The sequence below is a fragment of the Lipotes vexillifer genome, unplaced genomic scaffold (genome assembly GCF_000442215.2).
Source record: "Lipotes vexillifer unplaced genomic scaffold, Lipotes_vexillifer_v1.1 scaffold91, whole genome shotgun sequence".
NCBI classification, from domain to species: Eukaryota; Metazoa; Chordata; class Mammalia; order Artiodactyla; family Lipotidae; genus Lipotes; species Lipotes vexillifer.
The window spans coordinates 2,068,602-2,094,948 of record NW_006777583.1 but is presented as its reverse complement, the minus strand read 5'-3'; the positions used below and the strand labels follow the sequence as shown (position 1 = coordinate 2,094,948).

Below are 26,347 nucleotides of genomic sequence, written 5' to 3'. Positions count from 1 at the left end.
CTTCCGATTTCCCTTTACAGGTATACCATGCTTTGTATAAATCCATTACACTGTACTGACATCTGGATTAATATAGAAGATTAAATTCAGATGTAATTTTCTCTGTTGAAGTAATTTTTGAGACTAGCTTTTAAATACCAATTTCACACTATATGCATCATACAATTTGATATATGACTTGTATTTTTACAGTTTTCCTAAGTAGATCTAGAGATCTGTTGTATAAAGTTAAATTTATTAAAAAATTGAACTGATCCAAATATGTCATCAGTGTATGAATATGTATACATATCTAATTCTTATATAAGAGTGATTTGGTATAACCCTAAGCTGTTAAATGGTAACCATAGTACGGTTATTTAAACTAATGTTTTTAATAAAAATAGATCTAATTTGGTTACTTATTTTATTTTAGCGAAGAATAACCAGAATTCAACAAATAGAGAAGGACATACTTCGTATACGACAGCTTTTACAGTCCCAAGCAACAGAAGCAGAGGTTAGTAAATTGTCTCTTGTGTTTGCAGATATAAATATAGGTAGTTATTCTAAGAAGAGGAAATAGGTCTAATTAACGTGGCATCATTGAAATAGGTGCTGTAAAGCATTGAGACACTTAATAAGTTTATAAGTTTTTTCACTAAATTAAATAGATTTCAAAAACCTTTACTACTTTGGTTTCTTCATAACTTTAAGGCAGTTAAAATTTATAGAGCCATAAATACAGATACCTTACTTCAGTTATCTGTTTTCATATAATCAGATAACTAACTTAATTTGGCTACTAACAATTTGTAAATAAGCTATCTCTTTGTATGTAATCCATAGTAAGAATTGATCATACACATATATCTATGCTTACTCTACAAACTCCATTAAAATGACGGTAAAAGGATAAAATGAAAAATCACAAATACCAGGGGAGGTGACATCAGTAAAATTTGGGGAGCTGGAAAGCAGATAAACAAATTACTCTTCTAGCTTATGGTAGAGAGTTGACCCCTGAGTCAGCAGTAGGAAGTCAGGAAGCAACCCATTTTACACTGTGGAGTCCTACAAGGTTCCAGAATTGGTTACACCTGGATGTGCTACCTCTGGATGTGGGGATTAAGAAAGAGGTTAAAAGCAAGAGGATGACTGAAAGGTTAAGAAGCTGGTGGAGCCTCCAGAACCTCTCTTCGACTCTGCATGGCTAAGTGATTGCTACTTTCCAGTCTCAGCAAAAGCTGAGAGATTTATTCTGGAAAAGGTAAAACAAAGGGTCTTTGGATAAGGGTAATCCTAGTATAGTTGAAGTTGGGAGGGAGGTATCATACTAAAAACTGAAATAAGTGAAAATTTCCTTACTGAATGCTGAAATCCTCATTGGCATCCAGCTTTATAATACAGGCAAGTTTTTAGAAGCAACTTCTCTAAGAAATGTGACTAACCCAGGAAGAGAGACCTAAAGGTACTAACACTGGAGGATTCCTCAATAAAACATCCCAGCTAGACCACCCTACTGGATGGCTACAGCTGACAGACTCCATTCTTTAGGCATAGAGCTTCATAGGCAGTCCATTCCTAAATATGGCTAGACAGCTAAAGACCACCAGACATTTTAAGAAAGTTTCTAATAAAAAAGATTTAATGGAAATAAAGACTATACAAGAAGAAGAAAACTTAAGAAAAATAGAACTAACATTAATATTCTCAAGATAAAAGATAATGCATCCATAAAGTGAGAAAATGATGGTATACAAAAGGAACATTCAGAGAATTTAAAAAAGAGTTCTTGGGAATTAAAATTGTAATAGTAGAAATGAAAAACTCAACAGAAAGGTTAAAAGATAAATTTCTCAGAAAATAGCACAAAGGAATAATGCAATGGAAAATAGAAAAGATAAGAAAGTCAGAGAATCATTCTAGGAGGGTTCAATATCCAAATAAAAAGGGGGTTCCAGAAAGAGAATGGAGAAACTAGAGGAAGGAAATCATAAAAATAAATTAAAATTCCCCAGAACTGAAGGGCATAGTTTTCCAAATAAAATGGTCTCTCCAGTATCCAGTGCCACAGATGAAAATCCCACACTAGGCACATCATGATGAAATTTCATCTCACTGGGAATAAAGAGAAAATCTTAAAACCTTGTAGAGAAGGAGAAGAAAACAAATTTCACACAAAGAAACAGGAATACAAATGTCTTTAGGTATATAAACAGCACACTAGAAGCTGGGAAGTAGAGTAGCAATTTCTTAAAACTTCTGAAAGATTATTTTCAGCTATGTTCCCAAACCAGTTCTCTGACACCACTAGTTGTCCTACAGTTCACATCAGTTCTGACACTATCCAGACTTATCGTAGACCCTACATTTAAGGGTAAAGTCATTCACAAGACTGCCCTCACTTCAGGTACCAGGCAAGTTTCAGGTGTCCCAAACCATCTGCACTGTGCCCAGCTTGTTATAAATTCTACCCAAGTGGGTGTATTGCACTACAGTTCAGTTCTGACATTAACTATTTGGAGGGAACCTAGATCTTACAGGTTAAGGGCAGAGCCCTTCACAAGACTACTCCCACTTCAGACGCCAAGCCTCCCATACTTCTGCAAATTTGGGGTATCCTACAACAGCCTTACGTTTGATAATTCACTTCAGTGACTCAGAACTCAGCAAAAGTTCTACACTTCTGATTACAGTTTTATTTTAAAGGATGCAGATCAGGAACAGCCGAGTGAGACACATAAGGCAGGACCTAGAGAAGGTGAGGGTGGAGGATGCAGAGCTTCTGTGATCTCTCATGGAATCTGGACACATCACTCTCCCAGGACATCTTTGTGTTCACCAAGCAGGAAGCTGCATTGAGCTTCAGTGTCCAGAGTTTTTATTGGGGTTTCATCATGTAGGCATGCTTGATTAAACAAGTGGCTACATGATTGAACTCAGTTTCCAGCACCCTTCCCATCCCTGGAGGTCAGTCTTGACTAGTTCAACCCTCCAGCCACATGGTTGGCCTTTCAGGTGACCAGCACCCATCCTGAAGCTATCTAGGGATCCCCCATGGGTCACCTCATCTGCATGGCAAACTCAAGAAATTCCAAGGGTTTTTGAAGCTCTGTGCAAAGAACAAAGGGACAAAGACCAGATATATATATATATTTTATTATCACACGAGCCTATAAATTTATCTCTAGTCAACTGCCTATTAAATTTGAGAGTAGAATGCATTTTCAGATAGTCAAAGTATCAAAAATATGTATTTCTCTATACTGTTTTCTGGAAGCTATTAGCGGATATAGTTAAAATGAGAAGGTAAAGCAAGAAAAATGAAGATTTGGGATCCAAGACATAAAGAATACAACGCAAGAGAAAGACATGAAAGACTCCCCAGAATGAAGATGAAGGGAGATTCTGAGACTAATGATAGAGAAAGTAACGAGTCCCTATTGGCACTGTTGAGAGATTCTGGGAGAGATGAGTCTAAGAAGATGAAATCAGTAGACTACTTAATGTTTTTGAATTTATTGAAAGGAAAAGAAATTTACACAGTAGGAGAGAAACTGTGAGGGTGTCATAAGTACACAGAACACCAAATAAAACAAAAAAAAGATACTCCATGGACAACGAGAAGTTGTAAAGGAAAGAATCATAGTATATCACCTGTCACTCATGACTATAATTTAATAGTCAAAGTAATGCAAATAGGGAACAATTTATCTAACTATAAAATGTAAACTGGACAAATAGAGGAACAGGATGAGTATGGTGTGTTAAGGGTAGAATATTGATAAAAGAGAAATCAGTCCTCATCTTACATAATAGGAAATCAATAAATGAGGCATTAAACTAAGAAAAGCAGAACCTAGCAACACAAGCAGGTTATTTAGAGATAGAGAACTGAGTTCCAAAATAAAAATAAAAATCCTCTGAAGGAGATGGAACTGTTTGCCTTAAGATAGCAGGAAATGGGACAGAGCAAGCAAGTGTGAAAGACGACTGTTCATTGTCACAGGGCTTTAGAACTAATGATTATTTCAACTGTGTATAACTATGATAAAAATAAAACATATAAAAGAGCCAAGGCCATCATGTAGAAGATATTTATACTTATCTTCCTCTATAATCTGGATTGGCTTAATAATTATACCTTGATAATGGTGATTAGTAAAGAACTTAAGAGGAGCTTAGAGAAAGCAGAAACGTTGGTAGCAGTATATCCTAGGAAAAGTCATGTTTAATATACTATCAGTGAGTAACAAGAAGACCAAGCAGTGGAAGTAAGAGGAAGGTACTATCTCAGTGGAACACAAATACTGTATATTTATACATGCTAGAAACTGAATGTTACTGAGGCTTGTGTGTATTTGTCAGCTCTGCAGCTGAAATTTGGTTTTGATCACCATATAGAAGGATGGGGGTGTAAAAGACCATCCCCTCACCTGTCTGTTTATAGCCAACGAATTTGGGCACTTCTCACCTTGTTTATAGGTAAATAATAAGAAAACCTACATGGGACTTAAGTGAACTATTGCTGAATAAGTCTCGGAGAAGCATGTGGGAGGCTCAGAGAAAATAAATTTTCAGGAAATTATTTGCTTCTTTAGTCAACTGCAGGAAGACCTGTCTCTGTGCAACAGGAGCAAAAGAAAAGCTGAATAAAAATCCACATTGAACAATAAACAACAGAATTGTTGCTAGGAAAAATGGGCTCAGTATTTGGGGACAGATTTGAGACACATCAATGGAAAGTTTCTAATTGTGCAGCCAGATTCAGACTGACATTCCAGATAATGAAAAAAGAAGAGACTGCAAAGAGTGAAACATCAGCATAGTGCTGTTTTCTAAATATAATTCCTAAAAACACAATGAAGCATTTATTGATATTTTTAAATGTTTATGAGATACAAAGTAGCATGTACACTTTGATCCCATTTTTTAAAAGATATACACAAACATAGTGTATCAGAAATAATATGAAAAGGCAGATAACCATTCTTAATACCTCCTAGTTTTTCTGGTTTGGCCAGTTGTTTTGTAATATTTTTATACTAATGATGTCCAGTTTTTATAATGAGAGAAAACTTTTGTATACAAAACAAATTTGTCATGTCCTGTCATGGCCAGCACTTATTTTCCACCTGTGGAAAATTTGATCAAATAATGAACAGTTCTGTTTTGAGCCAAAAACAGTGCAGACCCATTTATACACAGGGAAGACCACTGTTTCTAATGTTAAAAGTACAGGTTTTGAAAGTGTAGAGTCATTTTTAAGACTATTTTCGTCCATGCTTGTGTTTTTAAATATCTTTGGATTCAGAACTTTGGATTCAGTACATCTAAATTTGAAATATGTAGAAACATGTATTTGCTAAATACACAGTTTAAGTACAGTGTAATAGTCATATTGCTAAAAGTAGTTTAACCTGGCTGTCCTAAGTCAATATAAACCAAATATTTGTAATATAAGGAATAAGTGTCCTTTTTGCAATGTTGACTCTTAAGGACTTTAAAAAAAAAAACCAAAAAACCAGTATCTCTTTGCTTCTTTTTCAGTGTCATTGGCATTACTCTATGTGGCATTCTGGTTATTATGACCCCTTTTGGCTTTCCAGTGTAGTTTATCTGTGTTTTGGTGTTTTTTTTGTTTTGTTTTTAATACAGCAAGTTCTTATTAGTCATCAATTTATACAATCAGTGTATACATGTCAATCCCAATCGCCCAGTTCATCACACCCCCACCCCCACCCCCCGCCACTTTCCCCCCTTGCTGTCCATATGTTTGTTCTCTACCTCTCTGTCTCTATTTCTGCCCTGCAAACCGGTTCATCTGTACCATTATTCTAGGTTCCACATATATGCGTTAATAATATATGATATTTGTTTTTTCTTTCTGACTGACTTCACTCTGTATGACAGTCTCTAGATCCATCCACATCTCTACAATTGACCCAATTTAGTTCCTTTTTATTGCTGAGTAATACTCCATTGTATATATGTACCACATCTTCTTTATCCATTCGTCTGTCGATCGGCATTTAGGTTGCTTCCATGACCTGGCTATTGTAAATAGTGCTGCAGTGAACATTGGCGTGCATGTGTCTTTCTGAATTATGGTTTTCTCTGGGTATATGCACAGTAGTGGGATTGCTGAGTCATATGGTAATTCTCTTTTTAGTTTTTTAAGGAACCTCCATATTGTTCTCTATAGTGGCTGTATCAATTTACATTCCCACCACCAGTGCAAGAGGGTTCCCTTTTCTCCACACCCTCTCCAGCACTTGTTGTTCATAGACATTCTGATGATGCCCATTCTAACTGGTGTGAGGTGATACCTCATTGTATTTTTTTTTTTTTGTGGTACGCGGGCCTCTCACTGTTGTGGCCTCTCTCGCTGCGGAGCACAGGCTCCGGACGCGCAGGCTCAGCAGCCATGGCTCACGGGCCCAGCCTCTCTGTGGCATGGGGATCTTCCCGGACCGGGGCACGAACCCATGTCCCCTGCATAGGCAGGTGGACTCTCAACCACTGTGCCACAAGGGAAGCCCTCATTGTAGTTTTGATTTGCATTTCTTTAATAATTAGTGATGTTGAGCAGTTTTTCATGTACTTCTTGGCCATCTGTATGTCTTCTTTGGAGAAATGTCTATTTAGGTCTTCTGCCCACTTTTGGATTGGGTTGTTTGTTTTTTTTTAATATTGAGCTGCATGAGCTGTTTATATATTTTGGAGATTAATCCTTTGTCCATCGATTTGTGGCAAATATTTTCTCCCACTCTGAGGGTTGTCTTTTTGTCTTGCTTATGGTTTCCTTTGCTGTGCAAAAGGTTTTAAGTTTCACTAGGTCCCATTTGTTTTTTTTTTAATTTTTATTTCCATTACTCTAGGAGGTGGATCAAAAAAGATCTTGCTGTGATTTATGTCAAAGAATGTTCTTCCTGTGTTTTCCTCTAAGAGTTTTATAGTGTCCGGTCTTACATTTAGGTCTCTGATCCATTTTGAGTTTATTTTTGTGTGTGGTGTTAGGGAGTGTTCTAATTTTATTCTTTTACATGTAGCTGTCTGGTTTTCCCAGCACCACTTACTGAAGAGACTGTCTTTTCTCCATTGTATATCCTTTCCTCCTTTGCCATAGATTAATGGACCATAGGTGCATGGGTTTATCTCTGCATTTTCTATCTTTTTCCATTGATCTATATTTCTGTTTTTGTGCCAGTACCATATTGTCTTGATTACTGTAGCTTTGTAGTATAGTCTGAAGTCAGGGGGTCTGATTCCTCCAGCTCCTTTTTTTCCCCTCAAGACTGCTTTGGCTATTTGGGGTCTTTTTTGTCTTCATAAAAATTTTAAGATTTTTTTGTTCTAGTTTTGTAAAAATTGCCATCAGTAATTTGATAGGGATTGCATTGAATCTGTAGATTGCTTTGGGTAGTATAGTCATTCTCACAATATTGATTCTTCTAATCCAAGAACATGGTATATCTCTCCATGTTGGTATCATCTTTAATTTCTTTCATCAGTGTCTTATGGTTTTCTGCATACAGGTCTTTTGTCTCCCTAGGTAGGTATATTCCTAGGTATTTTCTTCTTTTCGTTTCAGTGGTAAATGAGAGTATTTCCTTCATTTCTCTTTCAGATTTTTCATCATTAGTGTATAGGAATGTAAGAGATTTCTGTGCATTAATTTTGTATCCTGCAGCTTTACCAAATTCATTGATTAGCTCTAGTAGTTTTCTGGTAACATCTTTAAGATTCTCTATGTATAGTATCATGTCATCTGCAAACAGTGACAGCTTTAATTCTTCTTTTCCAATATGTATTCCTTTTATTTTTCTTCTCTGATTGCCGTGGCTAGGACTTCTAAAACTATGTTGAATAATAGTGGTGAGAGTGGACATCCTTGTCTTGTTCCTGATCTTAGAGGAAATGCTTTCAGTTTTTCACCATTGAGAACGATGTTGGCTGTGGGTTTGTCTTATATGGCCTTTATTATGTGGAGGTAGGTCCTCTATGCCAACTTTCCGGAGAGTTTTTATCATAAATGGGTGTTGAATTTTGTCAGAAGCTTTTTCTGCATCTATTGAGATGATCATATGGTTTTTATTTTTCAATTTGGTAACATGGTGGATCACATTGATTGATTTGCATATATTGAAGAATCCTTGCATCCCTGGGATAAATCCCTTTGATCCACTTGATCATGGTGTATGATCCTTTTAATGTGTTGTTGGATTCTGTTTGCTAGTATTTTGTTGAGGATTTTTGCATCTATACTCATCAGTGATATTGGTCTGTAATTTTCTTTTTTTGTAGTATCTTCATCTGGTTTTGGTATCAGGGTGATGGTGTCCTCATATAATGAGTTTGGGAGTGTTCCTTCCTCTGCAGTCTTTTGGAAGAGTTTGAGAAGGATGGGTGTTAGCTATTCTCTAAATGTTTGATAGAATTCACCTATGAAGCCATCTGGTCTTAGACTTTTGTTTGTTGGAAGCTTTCTAGTCACAGTTTCAATTTCATTACTTGTGATTGGTCTGTTCATATTTTCTACTTCTTTCTGGTTCAGTCTTGGAAAGTTATACCTTTCTAAGAATTTGTCCATTTCTTCCAGGTTGTCCATTTTATTGGCATAGAGTTGCCTGCAGTAGTCTCTTAGGATGCTTTGTATTTCTGTGGTGTCTGTTGTAACTTCTCCTTTTTCATTTCTAATTCTATTGATTTGAGTCCTCTCCCTCTTTTTCTTGATGAGTCTGGATAATGGCTTATCAATTTTGTCTATCTTCTCAAAGAACCAGCTTTTAGTTTTATTGATCTTTGCTATTGTTTTCTTTGTTTCTATTTCATTTATTTCTGCTCTGCTCTTTATGATTTCTTTCCTTCTGCTAACTTTGGGTTTTGTTTGTTCTTGTTTCTTTTTCCTTTAGGTGTAAGGTTAGATTGTTTTTTTGAAATTTTTCTTGTTCCTTGAGGTAGGCTTGTATAGCTATAAACTTCCCCCTTAGAAGTGCTTTTGCTGCATCCCATAGGTTTTGGATCATCATGTGTTCATTGTCATTTGTCTCTAGGTATTTTTTGATTTCCTCTTTAATTTCTTCAGTGATCTCTTGGTTATTTAGTACCGTATTGTTTAGCCTCCATGTGTTTATTTTTTTACATTTTTTTCCCTATAATTGACTTCTAATCTCATAGTGTTGTGGTCAGAAAAGATGCTTGATATGATTTTAATTTTCTTAAATTTACTGAGGCTTAATTTGTGACCCAAGATGTGATCTATCCTGGAGAATGTTCCATGCGCACTTGGGAAGAAAGTGTAATCTGCTGTTTTTGGATGGAATGTCCTATAAATATCCATTAAATCTATCTGGTCTGTTGTGTCAGTTAAAGCTCATGTTTCCTTATTAATTTTCTGTTTGGATGATCTGTCTGTCAGTGTAGGTGAGGTGTTATAGTCCCCCACTATTATTGTGTTACTGTCGATTTCCTCTTTTATAGCTGTTAGCAGTTGCCTTATGTATTGAGGTGCTCCTGTGTTGGGTGCATATATATTCATAATTGTTATATCTTCTTCTTCTTGGATTGATCCCTTGATCATTATGTAGTGTCCTTCCTTGTCTCTTGTCACATTCTTTATTTTAAAGTTTATTTTATGTGATATGAGTATAGCTACTCCAACTTTCTTTTGATTTCCATTTGCATGGAATATCTTTTTCCATCCCCTCACTTTCCATCAGTATGTGTCCTAGGTCTGAAGTGGGTCCCTTGTAGACAGCATATATATGGGCCTTGTTTTTGTATCCATTCAGCGAGCCTGTCTTTTGGTTGGAGCATTTAATCCATTCACGTTTAAGGTAATTATTGATATGTATGTTCCTATGACCATTTTCTTAATTGTTTTGGGTTTGTTTTTGTAGGTCCTTTTCTTCTCTTGTGTTTCCCACTTAGAGAAGTTCCTTTAGCATTTGTTGTAGAGCTGGTTTGGTGGTGCTGAATTCTTAGCTTTTGCTTGTCTGTAAAGCTTTTGATTGCTCCATGGAATCTGAATGAGATCCTTGCTGGGTAGAGTAACCTTGGTTTTAGGTTCTTCCCTTTCATCAGTTTAAGTATATCATGCCACTCCCTTCTGGCTTGTAGAGTTTCTGCTGAGAAATCAGCTGTTAACCTTATGGGAGTTCCATTGTATGTTATTTGTTGTTGTTCCCTTGCTGCTTTCAATAATTTTTCTTTGTCTTTAATTTTTGCCAATTTGATTACTATGTGTCTCGGTGTGTTTCTCCTTGGGTTTATCCTATATGGGGCACTCTACACTTCCTGGACTTGGGTGGCTATTTCCTTTCCCATGTTGGGGAAGTTTTCGACTATAATCTCTTCAAATATTTTTTCAGGTCCTTTCTCTCTCTCTTCTTCTGGGACCCCTACAATGCTAATGTTGTTGTGTTTAATGTTGTCCCAGAGGTCTCTTAGGCTGTCTTCATTTCCTTTCATTCTTTTTTCTTTATTGGGTTCTGCAGCAGTGAATTCCACCATTCTGTCTTCCAGGTCACTTATCTGCTTTTCTGCCTCAGTTATTCTGCTATTGATTCCTTCTAGTGTATTTTTCATTTCAGTTATTGTATTGTTCATCTATGTTTGTTTGTTCTTTAATTCTTCTAGATCTTTGTTAAACATTTCTGGCATCTTCTCGATTTTTGCCTCCATTCTTTTTCCAAGGTCCTGGATCATCTTCACTATCATCATTCTGAATTATTTTTCTGGAAGGTTGCCTATCTCCACTTCATTTAGTTGTTTTTCTGGTGTTTTATCTTGTTCCTTCATCTGGTACATAGCCCTGTGCCTTTTCATCCTGTCTATCTTTCTGTGAATGTGGTTTTTGTTCCACAGGCTGCAGAATTGTAGTTCTTCTTGCTTCTGCTGTCTGCCCTCTGGTGGTGGAGGCTATCTAAGAGGCTTGTGCAGCTGTGTTTTTTTTTTCCTTGATCGAACTTAACTACACTCTATTTTTTAAATTGTTTTTAAAGAGACAGCTTTTGTTTTTATTGAGCAGCACTGTGTTTATTTTTTTAATTTATATATCTATTCATTTTTGGCTGCATTGGGTCTTTGTTGCTGCACGCGGGCTTTCTCTAGCTGCGGCGAGCAGGGGCTACTCTTTGTTGTGGTGCATCAGCTTCTCATTGCAGTGGCTTCTCTTGTTGTGGAGCACGGGGTCTAGGTGCATGGGCTTCAGTAGTTGTGGCTCACAAGCTCTAGAGTGCAGGCTCAGTAGTTGTGGCGTGTGGGCTTAGTTCCATGGCATGTGGGATCTTCCCGGACCAGGACTCGAACCCCTGTCCCCTGTGTTGACAGGCGGATTCTTTACCACTGTGCCACCAGAGAAGCCCTGTATTTTCTTTTTTGATATTTTATACTTTGAGTTTTTGCTGCTTTCTAGCTTATTTACTTATAGTTAGTTTTTATTCCCACCATCTTTCTTTTTTTTTTTTTTGCGGTACGCAGGCCTTTCACTGTTGTGGCCTCTCCCGTTGCAGAGCACAGGGTCCGGGCGCGCAGGCTCAGCGGCCATAGCTCACGGGCCTAGCCGCTCCGTGGCATGTGGGATCCTCCCAGACCGGGGCATTGGCAGGCAGACTCTCAACCACTGCACCACCAGGGAAGCCCCCCCCCCCCATCTTTCTTATATTCTGATTATTGCTATTTGGCTGCATCGGCAGGGTTTTTTTCTATTTCTAAATCAATATTCACATTTTTTCTATTTGATTGACTCCTTTATGTGTATGAAATAGCCCTCCTTGTTCCATTTAATGCTCTTCACCTTGAATTTTATTTTGTTTGCTATTAGTACTACTGCACTGGCCTTCTTTCTGTCATCATTTGCTTGGTGTAACATATTCCCTGTCGGTATATTTACAAATTTTACCAACTTTGTGGCCTCTGAAAATTCCTTAAAAAATTGTCATTTGTTAATAGCAATTCTCATTTTCCAGCACAATTATAAGGTTATTGCAGGTTGGGGGCTTGTTTGTGTTTTTTGTATTTGTTCAAATTTTTATTTGGATCATTGGATTTGGGGCTGACTGTCTACCACTGTGACCTAATCTAATTCTTGTTTCTTTTTGTTATAATAATGGTCATATCATTCATAGTCTAAAATGTTTACATTTATTCAGTGAATGAAAACTAAAAGAAGGTGCTATGTCTTATTCGAGAAAGAAAACTCTAATTTTGCTGTTTCATTATTCCATTATTATCATTTTTCTAATATAGATCAGAGAGAGAAGCTTGAAAATAGAGAAAACTGGGAATCAGATACTCATAAATTAGGTCACATACAGTGTAGACAAGAAAAGAAAAGGTGTCTGCTAAATAATTTCTCTACCATGAAGCATCTTATAACACTGTCTTTGCCCTACCTGCTGACAGCTCTTGTTTAGGGTCTAGATGTGGAACATAATTCAGATGATGTAATTATTACACATGATTCAAATCTCAAAAGTTCCAAAATGATATGTGAGGCAACCAGTGCTGCCACTTTCTTATGTATCATTTCAGACGGGTTGTTTACTGGCAAACTCGTACATTTGGGGGTGGGGGGTGCTCAGAAGGGTGCAAACTGTGAGGTAAGTTATGGCACGGTTTAACAATCTCTAGAAAATAGCCAGTGAGAAATATTTATTAAAATCCCATGCAGAGTACTCTTACAACCCATTAATAAGGAGACAACCCCACTTACAAATGAGCAAAAGATTTGAATACACATTTCACCAGAAAAATATATAGGAATGGCTACTAAACACATGAAAATATGCTCAACATCATTAGTCACTAGGGAAATGCAAGTTAAAACCACAATGAGATATCACTTCACACTCATTAGGGTGGCTGTAATCATAAAGAAAACAGTAAGCATTGGCAGAGGTATGGATAAATAGAATCCGTCATACATTGCTGTTGAGAATCTAAAATGGTTTGACCACTTGAAAAGTGTAGCAGTCACCTAAAGTATTAAACGTACAATTATCATATGACACAGCAATTCCACTTCTAGGTATCTATCTAAGAGAAATGGAAACATGTCCACACAGAGACTTTCACTTGAATGTTCATGACAGTATTATTCACAATAGCCCAAAAGTAGAAAAATGCAAATGTGTATCAACTGGTGAATTAATAAAGAAAATGTGGTATACCCTTACAGTGGAATACTGTTTGGCAATAAAAAGGAACAAATTGATGACACATACTCTAACAGAGATGAACCTCAAAAACATTATACTAAATAAAAGTAGCTAGACACGTAAGTCCACATATTCCGCTTATAATTAGTATACAGAGAAGACAAATTCATAAAGACAAAGTAGATTTATAGTTACCTGAGGCTGTGGGTGGGAATTGGGATTAACTATAAAGGGTTCTTTTAGAGCACAAGGGATCTTTTTAGAGTGATGAAAATGTTCTAAAACTGGAGTATTGTGATGCTTGGTAAGTTTATTAAAAATCATTGAGCCGTACACTTACAGTGGGCCAATTTTGAGATATGTAAATACCTCAACAAAGTTGTTTTGTTTGTTTTTTAAATTTTTTTAGTCCTAGGATAGAAAACTGGGGAAGGTGTCCAGCAACTATGGGAATAAGGAAACTAGATAGGATTATTCTTTCAAAGGAATCAGAAACAATCTCTTTGTTCTCAGTGTTAGCAGTAGTTTTAGATAGTGATCAAAGAACACAGACAGGCCTGTAGCCTAGGATCAATGAAAGAATAAAGGGAAGTAACTAAGTAAAGAAAATAAAGATAGTAAGTGTTAAATATTACTTTGTGCTCTAGAGTCAGACTGCTTGGGTTGTGATCCCAGCTCTGGCTCTGCCATTTACCAGGTATGTGACCTAAAGCCAGATACTTATCATCTGTGCCTCCTCAGTTTCTTCATCTGTAAAATGAGGATAATAATAGTACGTGCTTCGTAGAGTTCATGTAAGGATTAAATAAATCAATAGATGCCAAGTGATCAGTGCGTAACAAACATTAGATTCTTTTTTTAACTTCATTATTTTCATCATTATCACCATCATCAGTTGAGCCTGGCAGTCCTGCAGGCCTACTGCGTTTCTCTGGATCCGCCATTCTCTCTCTACTGGAAATGACTCTTTCTGATGTCTACTAATCTTCGTTCTTCTAATAATTTCATCTCCTCCTTCACGGAGAAAACAGTAGCTATTGTCAGTGCTCTCTTTTCTTCCTACCAGGAAGCATTCTGCCTTCCTTCCTGTGCTTTGGATTTTCATCTCCCGCCTTCTCAGGAACTTTGTACTCTTAGCTTGTTTCTCTCACATATTTATCTTCTTTCTCTTCTGTAGCATCTTTTCATTAGAATTTAAACATGCTCAGGTGTTATCTTTAAAAATAGAAAATGAACCTTCCTCAATTCCACCTCTCCCTGCAACTGTTCTTCATCTGTCCCCTTCCCGTCCTCATTGTCTTTTCCTAATCTTCACTCCAAAGGTGTTTCTAGACTCCAAGTCTGTATTCCCCCCCCCCCAACATTGACACACACCAGTCTAGTCTCTATTCTCATAGTTTCACTGAAATGCATCATTGATAACTTCCATATTGCTAATTAAATTGACATTTTCAGTCTTCATCTTGATATTTTACACATTACTGAACACTGTTGCTTGAAATATTACACTCTTGGCATCTTTTTTGGTTCATACGCATTCCTTAAGACAAATTTCTCTTTTCTCTTTATTTTCTCTCCCTAACTGAAACCATCTTATTTATGCTTAGGGCTTCACTCACCAGCTGTATGCTTTTGGCTCTCAAATTCATTTTTCTAGCCCTGAGCTCCAGACTCCTAAATCTGTGTACCTACTCTGCATCTCTACTTAGTTGTCTTAAAGGCACTTTAAATCCAACGTATCCAAAGCATAATTAATGATCTTCTCCCCCTAAGTCCTCCTTATGAGCCCCACATCCTCCAAAATACCCTCATTCTCCTTTGGTATTACCTATCTCTGTGAATGGTACCATCGTTATTCAGTCGTGTGAGCTAAGGAACACAGGAGTAATTCTTGACACCAGACCTCTTCCTCCACTCGCCATATCCAATCTATCATGCAGTCGTTCAAATTTACTTCTGTCTCCACTGCTTTTATCTCCATCACTGCTTCCCTAGGTGTAAAGTACCATTATCTAATACCTACTTTAATACATAGTCTCCAAACTGGTCTCTTCTCTTTCTTACCTACTTAGACCATTTTAAATTTGACTTAAAAAAATCAAAATACATGCACCTTTTCCCATTAGTATTATGGGTGTTAGTTATGTGAGGGCAAGAGTGCCATCTGAGAATCACACTAAATTCAGTAAAATCAGTAAGTTTTTTGTTTTTGTTTTTGTTTTTACCATCTTTCTGTTCTACTCTTCACACTATAGTTCTTTGACGTTCTAGAGCAAGCCATGTTTCCTCCCAGCCCAGGTTCTTTGCATATGGTCTTCTGTTTACCTAAAACCTTCACCTTCTATCCCCATCCCATTTCCTAGAACACCTGTTTGTATTTAGATGTCAGTTCAGACAACGCTTCCTAAGGGAGCTCTTCCCCCCAAGTCCCCACAACGTATGGTGTCCCTCTGGTGTATATCCTTACAGCGCCCTGTACCCTTCTTCAGAGTACTTGTCAAAGTTTTAACTGTATTGTCATTTCTCTCATTATTTGATAGTATCCCTGACTAGACTGAAGCTTGAAGAGTGCGTTGAGCAGTGTCTGGTTTTGCCATCGCTGTATTCCCCAGCACCTAGTGAAAGTAACCAACATGGCAGATACTCAGTACTCTTATATTGACGTCTTCAATTATGTTATGTCAAATCTTGGTGGATTTAGTGGGTTTTTTGTTTTTGTTTTTGTTTTTGTTTGTTTTGCGGTACGTGGGCCTCTCACTGTTACGGCCTCTCCCGTTGTGGAGCACAGGCTCCGGACGCGCAGGCTCAGCGGCCATGGCTCACGGGCCTAGCTGCTCCGCGGCATATGGGATCTTCCCGGATCAGAGCACGAACCCGTGTCCCCTGCATTGGCAGGCAGACTCTCAACCACTGCGCCACCAGGGAAGCCCGATTTAGTGGTTTTTGATTCATTTTGTCTCTAGATTGATTTTGCATTCTCTACTTTTGTTGGTTTTGTTGAATTTCGTAGTGTAATTTTCCCATGGTGATATTTTTTCTTCTGTTTCTGAATTATTGAGACTACCTCTCTTTTGCCTATATATAACTTATGCTAGTTTATTGATGGAAATATTGGTAAATTATTGTCACATCTTAAATGGTCTAGGAAAGCTTTATGTTTAAAGAAATTCTAGTGGAAGCCATTTTGCAATACAGTTTTCCACTATTATGTCAAACTTTTTAAAGTGTAATTTTTATTTTTGCGTTATCATTTTCCTAGGGCAGGCACATTTGTGATTGTTTCTATAAAAGATAATGGAAAAGTTATTTTATTTCTTTGATTCTGCGGTGATACTTTTTTCAAAGTTACTGCTTTGTACTGGATATAATCTTTCTTGAAATGACTGCTTTTACTAGATATAATCTGTCACTTTCATTTTACATAGCAGATGGTGGCTACATTAGAAAAGGTTTTTGGTTTTTCTCAGATCAGAATCTTAAGAATTTATCTGTTGGTTTCATATGACTTTTATTAGCAGAAGATGTATTTATATATTCTGTGTATAAACATAGTTATACAGAAGGTGTTTTTAAGCTTAGGTTAATAGTTTAACTTATATTTGCAGCTCTAGTAAACGCCAGAGCCATGTGACCTTGCAGAAAAGACAGTTATTTGTTCTAGTTGGGTTATATCCCTGATAGTGATGTGAGCACAGCTGGTGGAGGATGGTGTTTCTGAGTCTCAGAAAATCCTTTGTCTTGTGTGGCTCTAATGCTCGAGGGACACACTTCACTTTCCTTTTACCGAAATAGTCGACAGTCATCCCTGCTGGAGCTGATGAAGTATAAAGTGCAGTTCCATGCTTTTGTAAACCTGTGTAATTGAGGCATTCAAAGCTTTAAAGCAAGAACGAAGGAAAGCTCTGGGCTAAGAAAGCATACACCATTTTTGTATGTAATGATGTTAACTCCATATTAACAGAGGTCATCTCAGAGCAAGCATGAAGCCGGCTCACATGAAGCTGAGCGACAGAATGAAAGTCAAGGAGTGGCAGAAATCAACATGGCAACTTCGGGTAGTGGTCAGGTAAATAAATTATTTTGTAAATTTTTTTCCAATTAACTATTTAAATATTTTAAAAGGAATACAGAGTGAGATGATTCTCAGAAAGATCTAAAAATCTTATCTACTCTCTTAGTCTTGAATGGATATCTCCAGAAGAATTCGGTACCAAAATTCTATGTCATTTTTCTTTATTATATCTAACAATAATGCTTTCAAAATTTCTAAGTATATTTTATAGCTCTAAATTGTGTGTCTCTGTTTTAGCCTGAAGTGATTAGCGTGAGAAGAATTTTTTTGAAAAATAAATACTAAGCTGCATTTTGGTCATATGTGATTTGACCTAGTTATTATTGCTTGTATTTGAATAGGTTTGCTCTTTTTCTGTGGCATTCTTTGCAAAGACATTTTTTTATGTTTTTAAAAAATGGTCATAAGAACTTATAGTTCTTGTTTTATGTTGCACTTCAAGGTTACATAAATCTAGAAATTTAAATCCTATCACTGAAAAAGATGATTCTAATGCTCATGCAGAGTAGAAACATAGCCTAATGATGTTTACTGTTGTCATCTTTAGCAAAATTATGGAGGTCAATTTTGTTTTTTTTTAATGTAGAACTATTATCTTGTTATGTTGCCATCAGTCTTCTATTAGAGTTTTATTGGAATGCATCCTACTATGACAGTATTTTTCTTTGGAGTGTTCTGTATTCTCCATATTTTTTCAGTGAATATTTCATGTTGTAAATGAATCATTTTTTAAAATACAATTTCACTAAGTTAATTTTAAGGAAACTTTCTTACTCTTCATATAAAATATTCCCCTAGTGTCTGTAGGTTACTTTTAATGATACTATTTATTTTAAAAGAGCCTGCTTCTATTAGTTCATTAAAATTTAAAGCTTAAAGTGTCTCATACTTGAGTACTTAAATTTATTTTACTGAGTTAAAACAAAAAGATACTTCATTTTAATATTACTGGTGAGCACTGTACTGGCGAAAACTCTATAGATGGTAAATTAGGGAAATTATATTTAAATAGCACATTTGGGTTATTTCTTTGTATATTGTTTAGAGAATTCTTTGGGAACAATATGTGTTCCTACACATACGTAGAAAGAAGAAAAGTTCTGTCTTTTTGATAGAAAAAAAATTGTTTGCTTAGGATTAGACCCACTATTAGTGCTTTGGGTCATATTCCAATTATTATATACTTTAACGCCTCACCTATCCAATAAGCTGGATATTCATTAAAAAAAGAGATCGAATCCCTATCACACTTCTTACATCAAAATTAATTCTAAGTAGATTAGATTTGGTGTCAAAAATGAAAACTATTAAAAATACTAAAAGATAAGAAGAAAATGAGGGTAGAATTTTTATAGTCATGAAGTGGGTAGGAAACCATAAGAGAAAGGAACAGTAGGTTTCATATAAAAATGTAAAACTTCAATATGCCATAAAATCATAGGAAAGTTACAAGATCACATTAATGATGCTACAGCTACTCCCAGATTGTAGTGTAAGATGAGTGATATACATCTGTGGGACTGTGATTCAGTTATGCCAAGATTCTGTTAACCTGTCTTAATAGGATCTACCCATATGACAGCCGCTTGGGGTTTGTTCATTTGCTTTGTTTTATTATTTGCTCCAGAGACAAAAACCATTGACACTAATTAAAAATGAAAATAATCTTTTTGACTCTCAGGGTCACAGTAGCATGATCTACCAGAGCTCCAATCCTGGTGCCCTTATCTCTACCACTTTGTGGAAATTCATTCTACCTCACCTGGTTTCCTGCCCACATCCACTCTGCCGGAATGATCTTTACATGAGTAAATCACCCTCTTTGTAAAATCCTTTGTTGGCGTCCCTTGGTTCTTAGAATAAGATAACCCTTTGTTATGACCTGTACAATCTGGCTCCTTCCCAGCGTGTTAGCTGTATGTCACACTTTGCTCTCAGCACTTCTGCCACGCTGACCTTCCAGGACCTCACCTTTCCTGGGCTTTCTCCTCTGCAGCCTGTGCGCCATCTGCTCCTATTCCATGTAGTGCTCTTCTCATCCCACTTCACTCAGTTAACATCAGTTTGTGTGTGTCTGAGCTTAAGCATGACTTTCTCAAGAGGCTTGAACTGTTCACATCCCATTATTAAAGGGTGTCCTAGCTTCTTGTTCTCCTTTGCAGACCACATTTGCAGTTTTCTGTTTATTTCTGTGATTATTTCTGTTTTCCCCAGTAGACTGTAAGCTCCAGAAGGGCAAAGATCCTTCCCAGTTTTATCCATTTTTATATCCCCACAATCCCTGATAAATAGTAGATAACAACAATAAATACATGTAGGTTGGAAGGAATGACTAACCTCCCTTCTAGAAATAAGGTTTCTTGACCTGTGATTAATCTCCCCTAGAAGTTAAATGAAAAGAGAAAGCTAAAAGTAAATTATACAGATCAGATCCCTGTTTGCTTAGTATATAACTATGTGTGTAATTCATTTATGAATTGATCCTCAGCTTTTCTGTTTAATGTTTAGAACCAGATCTCCAGTGATATAACCAGTAAGTAGTAATGAACTTCAACAAAGAGTGGGAAAGAGAGAAAATGGTAGGAGGACCGTTTTTGCTGCTAGTAATGTGTTTTTAAACCTTTTATTATGGAAAATTTCAAATATATACAGAGGCAGACAGAATAATGTAGTAATCTACATGTACCCTATCTACTTGCCCTCCCATTTTATTTTTGGAAAAGATCCCAGACATCATTTCTTGCATAAATACTTCACTGTGTATTTCCAAAAGATAAGAACACATTTTGGGGGGACTTCCCTGGTGGTGCAGTGGTTAAGACTCCGTGCTCCCAGTGCGAGGGGCTTGGGTTCAATCCCTGGTCAGGGAACTAGATCCCACATGCATGCCACAACTAAGGAGCCCGTGTGCTGCAACGAAGACCCAGCACAACCAAATACATTTTTTTAAAAAAAGAATATTTTTTTTTAATTGAAGTATGGTTGATTTACAGTATTGTTAGTTCCAGGTGTACAGCAAAGTGATTCATATTATTCATATGTAAGCAAAGTTATACATATATTTTTTTCCAATTCTTTTCCCTTATAGGTTATTACAAGATATTGAATATAGTTCCCTGTGCTATACAGTAAATTCTTGTTGTTTATCTAATTTATATATATAGAGGCGTGTATCTGTTAATCCCATACTCCTGTTTCATCCCTCCCTCCCTTTCCCCTTTGGTAACCATAAGTTTGTTTTCTGTGTCTTAGATTACTTTTTTTAAAATTGAAGTATAGCTGATTTACATTATTATGTTAGTTTCAGCTGTACAGCAAAGTGATTCAGTAATTTTTTTTCAGATTATTTGTATCTGTTAATCCCATACCATTAATCTGTCCTTTTCTCCTTCCCCTGCGATAACCATAAGTTTGTTTTCTGTGTCTGTGAGTCTGTTTCTGTTTTGTATATAGATTCATTTGTATTTTTTTTTAGATTCCCCCATATAAGTGGGATATCATATAATATTTATAATATTTATAATAAATATCATATAATATTTGTCTTTCTCTGTCTGACTTGCCTTACTTAGTATGATATTCTCTAGGTCCATCCATGTTGCTGCAGGTGGCAGTATTTCATTCTTTTTTGTGGCTGAATAAAATTCCATTGTATCTTCTTAAACTGATCATCTGTTGATGGGCACTTGGGTCATTTCCGTGTCTTGGCTGTTGTAAATAGTGCTGCTGTGAAAATTGGGGTGTATGTATCTTTTTGAATTAGAGTTTTCCTCTTTTCTGGATTTATGCCCAGGAGTGAGATTGCTGGATCATATGATAGCTCTATTTTTAGCTTTTTAAGGAACCTCCATACTGTTTTTCACAGTGGCCATACCAGTTAACATTCCCACTAACAGTGTAGGAGGGCTCCCTTTTCTCCACATTCTTTTCAGACTTTTTAACGATGGCCATTCTGACCGGTGTGAGGTGATACCTCACTGTGGTTTTGATTTGCATTTCTCTAATAATTAGCAATGTTGAGCATCTTTTCATGTGCTTGTTGGTCATCTGTATGTCTTCTTTGGAGGAATGTCTGTTTAGGTCTTCTGTCCATCTTTTGATTGGGTTGTCTTTTTGATATTAAGTTGTATGAGCTGTTTCCATCTTTTGATTGCGTTGTCTGTTTTTTTGATATTAAGTTGTATGAGCTGTTTGTATATTTTGGATATTAACCCTTTGTCAGTCCCATTTGATTATTTTTGCTTTTATTTCTTTTGCCTTGGGAGACTGATCTAAGAAAATATTGCTATAATTTATGTCTGAGAATGTTTGCCTGTGTCTTCTTCTAGGAGTTTTATGGCATCATGTCTTATATTTAGGTCTTTAAACCAATTTGAGTTTATGATGTGATGGAGTGTTCTAACTTCTTTGATTTACATGTAGCTGTCCAGCTTTCTGAACACCACTTGATGAAGAGACTGTCTTTTCTCCATTGTGTATTCTTGCCTCCTTTGTCGAAGATTAATTGACCGTAGGTGTGTGGGTTTATTTCTGGGCTCTTTGTTTTGTTCTGTTGGTCTATATGTCTGTTTTTTGTGCAAACACCATACTGTTTTGATTACTGTATCTTTGTAGTATTGTCTGAAGTCCCAAAACAATCTACAAGATTTAATGCAATTCCTATCAAAATGGCCATGACATTTTTCACAGTACTAGAACAAATAATACTAAAATTTATATGGAACCACAAAAGACCCAGAATTGCTAATGCAATCCGGGGAAAAAAGGACAAAGAACAGTTGTTGTTGTTGTTGTTTTTAAATAAGATGTTGGGGGTAGGAGTTTATTAATTACTTTATTTATTTTTGCTGTGTTGGGTCTTCATTTCTGTGTGAGGGCTCTCCCCAGTTGTGGCAAGTGGGGGCCACTCTTCATCGCGGTGCACGGGCCTCTCACCATCGCGGCCTCTCTTGTTGTGGAGCACAGGCTCCAGATGCGCAGGCTCAGCAGCTGTGGCTCACAGGCCTAGCTGTTCCACGGCATGTGGGATCCTCCCAGACGAGGGCTCGAACCCATGTCCCCTGTATCAGCAGGCAGACTCTCAACCATTGCGCCACCAGGGAAGCCCAAAGAACAGTTTTTTAAAATACATAACTATAGTGACATTATTGCACTGCCAAAGAAACTAAAAGTAATTCCTTAGTAGCATCAGATGTGTAGTCAGTATTCAAATTTGCAATTGTTTCATGAATGTCATAATTTTTCAGTTTATTTGACTTGAACCAGATAAGGTTTGTGCACAGAGATTGGTTAATATGTCTTTGAAGCCTCTTTTAATCTATAGGTTTCCTCTTTGTCTCTCAGTTTTTTTGCTATATGTTTGTTGACTAACCAAAGTTATTTGTTTTCTAGTGCTTTCCATAGTCTGGATTTTGCTGATAACATCTCCATGGTGAAGTTTGACATGATCCTCTATCTTCTGTATTTCCTATAAATTGGTATTTAGATCTAGAGATGTGATCAGATTTGGTTTCAAGGCCCCCCCCCCCCACTTTTTTTTGGACAAGACTTTTTCATAGATGGCATTGTGGTCTTCCATCGGGAAGCACAAAATGTCTGGCTGTCTCTATTTTGTGGTATTAACAGCCATTGATACTTAATGCCTAGCTCCATTAATTCATTAGGGGGTTACAGAATTAGCTGTAGTATTTCTATAAAGAGAAACTTCTCCTTATCTACTGTTTGACTACTTCCAGATACAGTTTGTATGAAAAAAAGGCAAGGCAAGAGGAGTGGTTGCTTCTTCCCCCTCTTATGTCAGGTTTCATGGTGAGTTGGAGACTGTTGCTACCTTTATGGTGAACCCTTTTGAGTCACTTTGTAAAGTGAGCAAGCAGAGGATAGAAGAGGGGTTCCAACCCAGCAAGTGTAATTGAAATTGACTGTATCCCTGTTGTGCTAATTTAACTGCCAGGCATAGTCCTTCTAGGGTCCCTCAGCAAACATTTGAGTGCCTGTAATGGCAATGGATATTTAAGGGTGAATAAAGGGGAATCAGAAGATAGATGCTTGATTCTAATATGTAGTGAAAAGGAATTGTATTTACTTGGAGGGGTCCCCTCCAGACAATTCATCTTATCCCCACCTCTCTGCTCCTTTAGCCCATTTTTCACTCTGCTGTTAACTTTCTCCCCCAGCCCTTTTCCCTGAAAGATAATATAAAACTCATCACTGTTCAGGATCTGTTTACTAAGGATCTGCATTATGCCAAGGCTGTTCTCAACCCTCGGATGTGGTGGTGGGCTAGGTAGATGCTACCTTGTCCTCAAGAAATTTATCATCTAGAAGTAAGACAGATGAGCATTTTCCACAAAGTGTGTTAAGTACTATGAAAGGGCAAGTATGTAGTGCTACAGCACTTAGCCTAGTGTTAGGGTGATTTTCATCCTAGAGGATGTTACAAATTAATTTATTCTGACACCTTAAGAATGATTGGGTAAATTAGGTACAGTAATCTAGGTGAAAGATGATGGTGGCCTTGGAGTTAGGGAAGAATTGATAGATGTGAGAGAGTCATTTAGTCAGCAAATATCTGAGTATCTGAGAGGATTTAGAACCTATAATCCATAAGGATTAGTGTCGGATGCAGGGCTGAGGAGGAAGGAGAAGTCAGGAATGACTTCCAGGTTTTTGTCATAGGCAGCTACAAGGATGGTGATGCATTTCAGTGCTAACACTAGATGAGGAATAAGTTTGTGAAGGAAAATAATCTAGTTTCAAAAATGTTAAGTTTCAAGATGTTCAGTCTGAGACAATGAAGCAGAAATGTCAAGTAGGCTATTAGATAGTGGGTTTGGAATCAAAGGGAAGGGTGAAAAATGTGATAATTAAAGGTACGGGAGATTTGTATATCCCCTGTGATTATAGAACGAGAAGATGAAGACCTGGGCTAAAAAAATCCCAAAGCAAGGGAATAACATTGTTGTTCCAAAAGAGGAAATAGTTAACAATATCCACCATTGACTGTAAGGACTTGAAAATTTTCCTTTAGGTTTCACCAAAAAAAGAACTTCAGGGCTTCCCTGGTGGCGTAGTGGTTGAGAGTCCACCTGCCGATGCAGGGGACACGGGTTCGTGCCCCAGTCCGGGAGGATCCCACATGCCGCGGAGTGGCTGGGCCCATGAGCCATGGCCACTGAGCCTGCGCGTCCGGAGCCTGCGCGTCCGGAGCCTGTGCTCCGCAACGGGAGACGCCACAGCAGTGAGAGACACGCGTACCAAAAAAAAAAAAAAGAACTTCAGTGCTGATCTTGGCAAGAGCCGTTTCATTGGCTTTCTTCTCTACCATGTGATATTGGAGTGAGTGGAGGTTTAAATTGGAAGGTTAAAAAGTAGAAGAGAGCAGTTTTAGCTAACTCAAAAAGCCTGAGTGTGAACTGCCCAAGAGAGAAAAGGCCATTAACTGACACAGAGTAGAGATTTGAGAGAAAATTGAGAGATTATTTTTCTTTTTATAAAATAGGAGAGAGAAGCATATTTGAATGGTAATGGGAAGGAGCCAGTAGAGAAAAAGATTGAAGGTCCAAAAGAGCAAAGAGAAATGGGGAGGGAAAGGGTCCAGAGCACACATGAAGGAATGGGCCTTAGGTAGCAGAAGGGGTGCCTCTGAAGCAATAGCAGGAGAAGATGGAGATGGGTGTGGAGGCAGGTGTAATTTTGTCAGTTTGGTGGCAGCAAGTTTGTGGAAGTTTTGTTGATGGCTTCTGTTTCTCTGTAAATTAGAAGGTAAAATTATTTGTGGTAAAGGAGACATATCCAAAATAGCCACTGTGAGCAAAGAAGGGAGAGCTGACTAGGGAAACACAAGGATTACAGATGGAGGACTAAGGGCCCAGGTGTATTGGTGACCATAAATGTTATATGGGCAGCACCCTGGAGAATTGTGTGATATTCTCACGTGCTCAGATTTCTCAAATACTGCTCAGCAGTGCATATTAGGATGTAGAGAAAACAGACAGTTGGATTCATCTACAATTGCAATGTTTCCAGGCAGGTGGGATGGAATAGCCATGGGGCAAAGATATTGAAAACTGACAAGAGAATTATGGAAGTGACGGACCACGAAAAAATTCAAGGTGGAGTATGTAGAGACATTCATGTGCTGGACATTCCAATCATTTTAAAGACACTTTCTTGGGGAAGGTTAAAGGAGATTGCCAGAAGAATAGGTTTTCAGAGTTACCACAAGATAAATAAATGCATTATTCCGAGATGGTACATTTTAGGGTGATGGAAATGGTCTAGCATACAGCCATAGATGTGAGTGACTAAAATGGAGTAGAGGAGAAAAACGTCACTGAAGATACCAGAGAACTGAGAGACCACTGTTTTGAATGATGCATAAGTTACCCAGAATGGTGGCAGTAACTGAAGTAGAAGGAGGTCAGTGACCCTTGTGCCAAAGTTGTTTAATGATTGAAGACAGTGATTGGGTGGTTAGTAGGTGATAGCACTGGGGAAAGGGAAAAGTAATTATAACACAAGGAGATTTGGGGCTATTACCGGAAGGTGGAGAAATAATAGTTTCAAAGTGGTGTTGAAGAGTGAGGAGAACATAGGCTTATGCTACCTCCTGACGCCAAAGTACATGGGATATTGGAGAGAGGGCTGCAGGGGGAGGTGGTGTCCAATAAGAGCTAGGTTTCAGTTAATGAAATGAAAGGAGCATTATGTGAAAAGTTGAGGTGTGGGTATTTACGGAGCATGGAACCTAAATTTCACAAGGAAGTTTGGATAGGAAAGAAAATAGTAAGAAATAGTGTCTCACACACGTTTTAAGGCTGACAGTGGGAAATGATATGTTTTTGGACTTACATGTTTTTGGACACTGAGCAAGGCTGATTTAGTGGATGTAAAATATGGCTGATTTAATAGGTCTTGAGTTTGAGAGAGAGTTAATGATGCTCATTTATTCAGAATTTAGTCATGAGTCGGGTGGGAAATACTTCTTAGGAAGGTACCATTTCTTGCAGGTTGCCATTTTTCTGGTTCCTCTGAAAGATGTCGGTGCAGGCCTAACCATAATAAAAGGGCCCAGGAAAGATTCTCAGGGCTCGAGTTCTAGGCCTATCGGTAGTGTGGGTATGGGAAT

The 26,347-nt window shown here is 37.4% G+C and overlaps 1 protein-coding gene across 2 annotated transcripts in view; it reads left to right on the top strand.

The window, feature by feature from the left end:
* APC (APC regulator of Wnt signaling pathway) overlaps positions 1 to 26,347 on the top strand; it is a 138,495-nt gene that overhangs the window by 81,669 nt on the left and 30,479 nt on the right. The window contains exons 7-8 of one of the 2 annotated variants that reach the window (XM_007451200.1): positions 416 to 499; positions 17,107 to 17,211. In XM_007451200.1, the coding sequence (XP_007451262.1) occupies positions 416 to 499; positions 17,107 to 17,211 (189 nt within the window). The remainder of the gene's footprint in view (positions 1 to 415; positions 500 to 17,106; positions 17,212 to 26,347) is intronic. The other variant, XM_007451201.1, reaches the window with a different exon arrangement.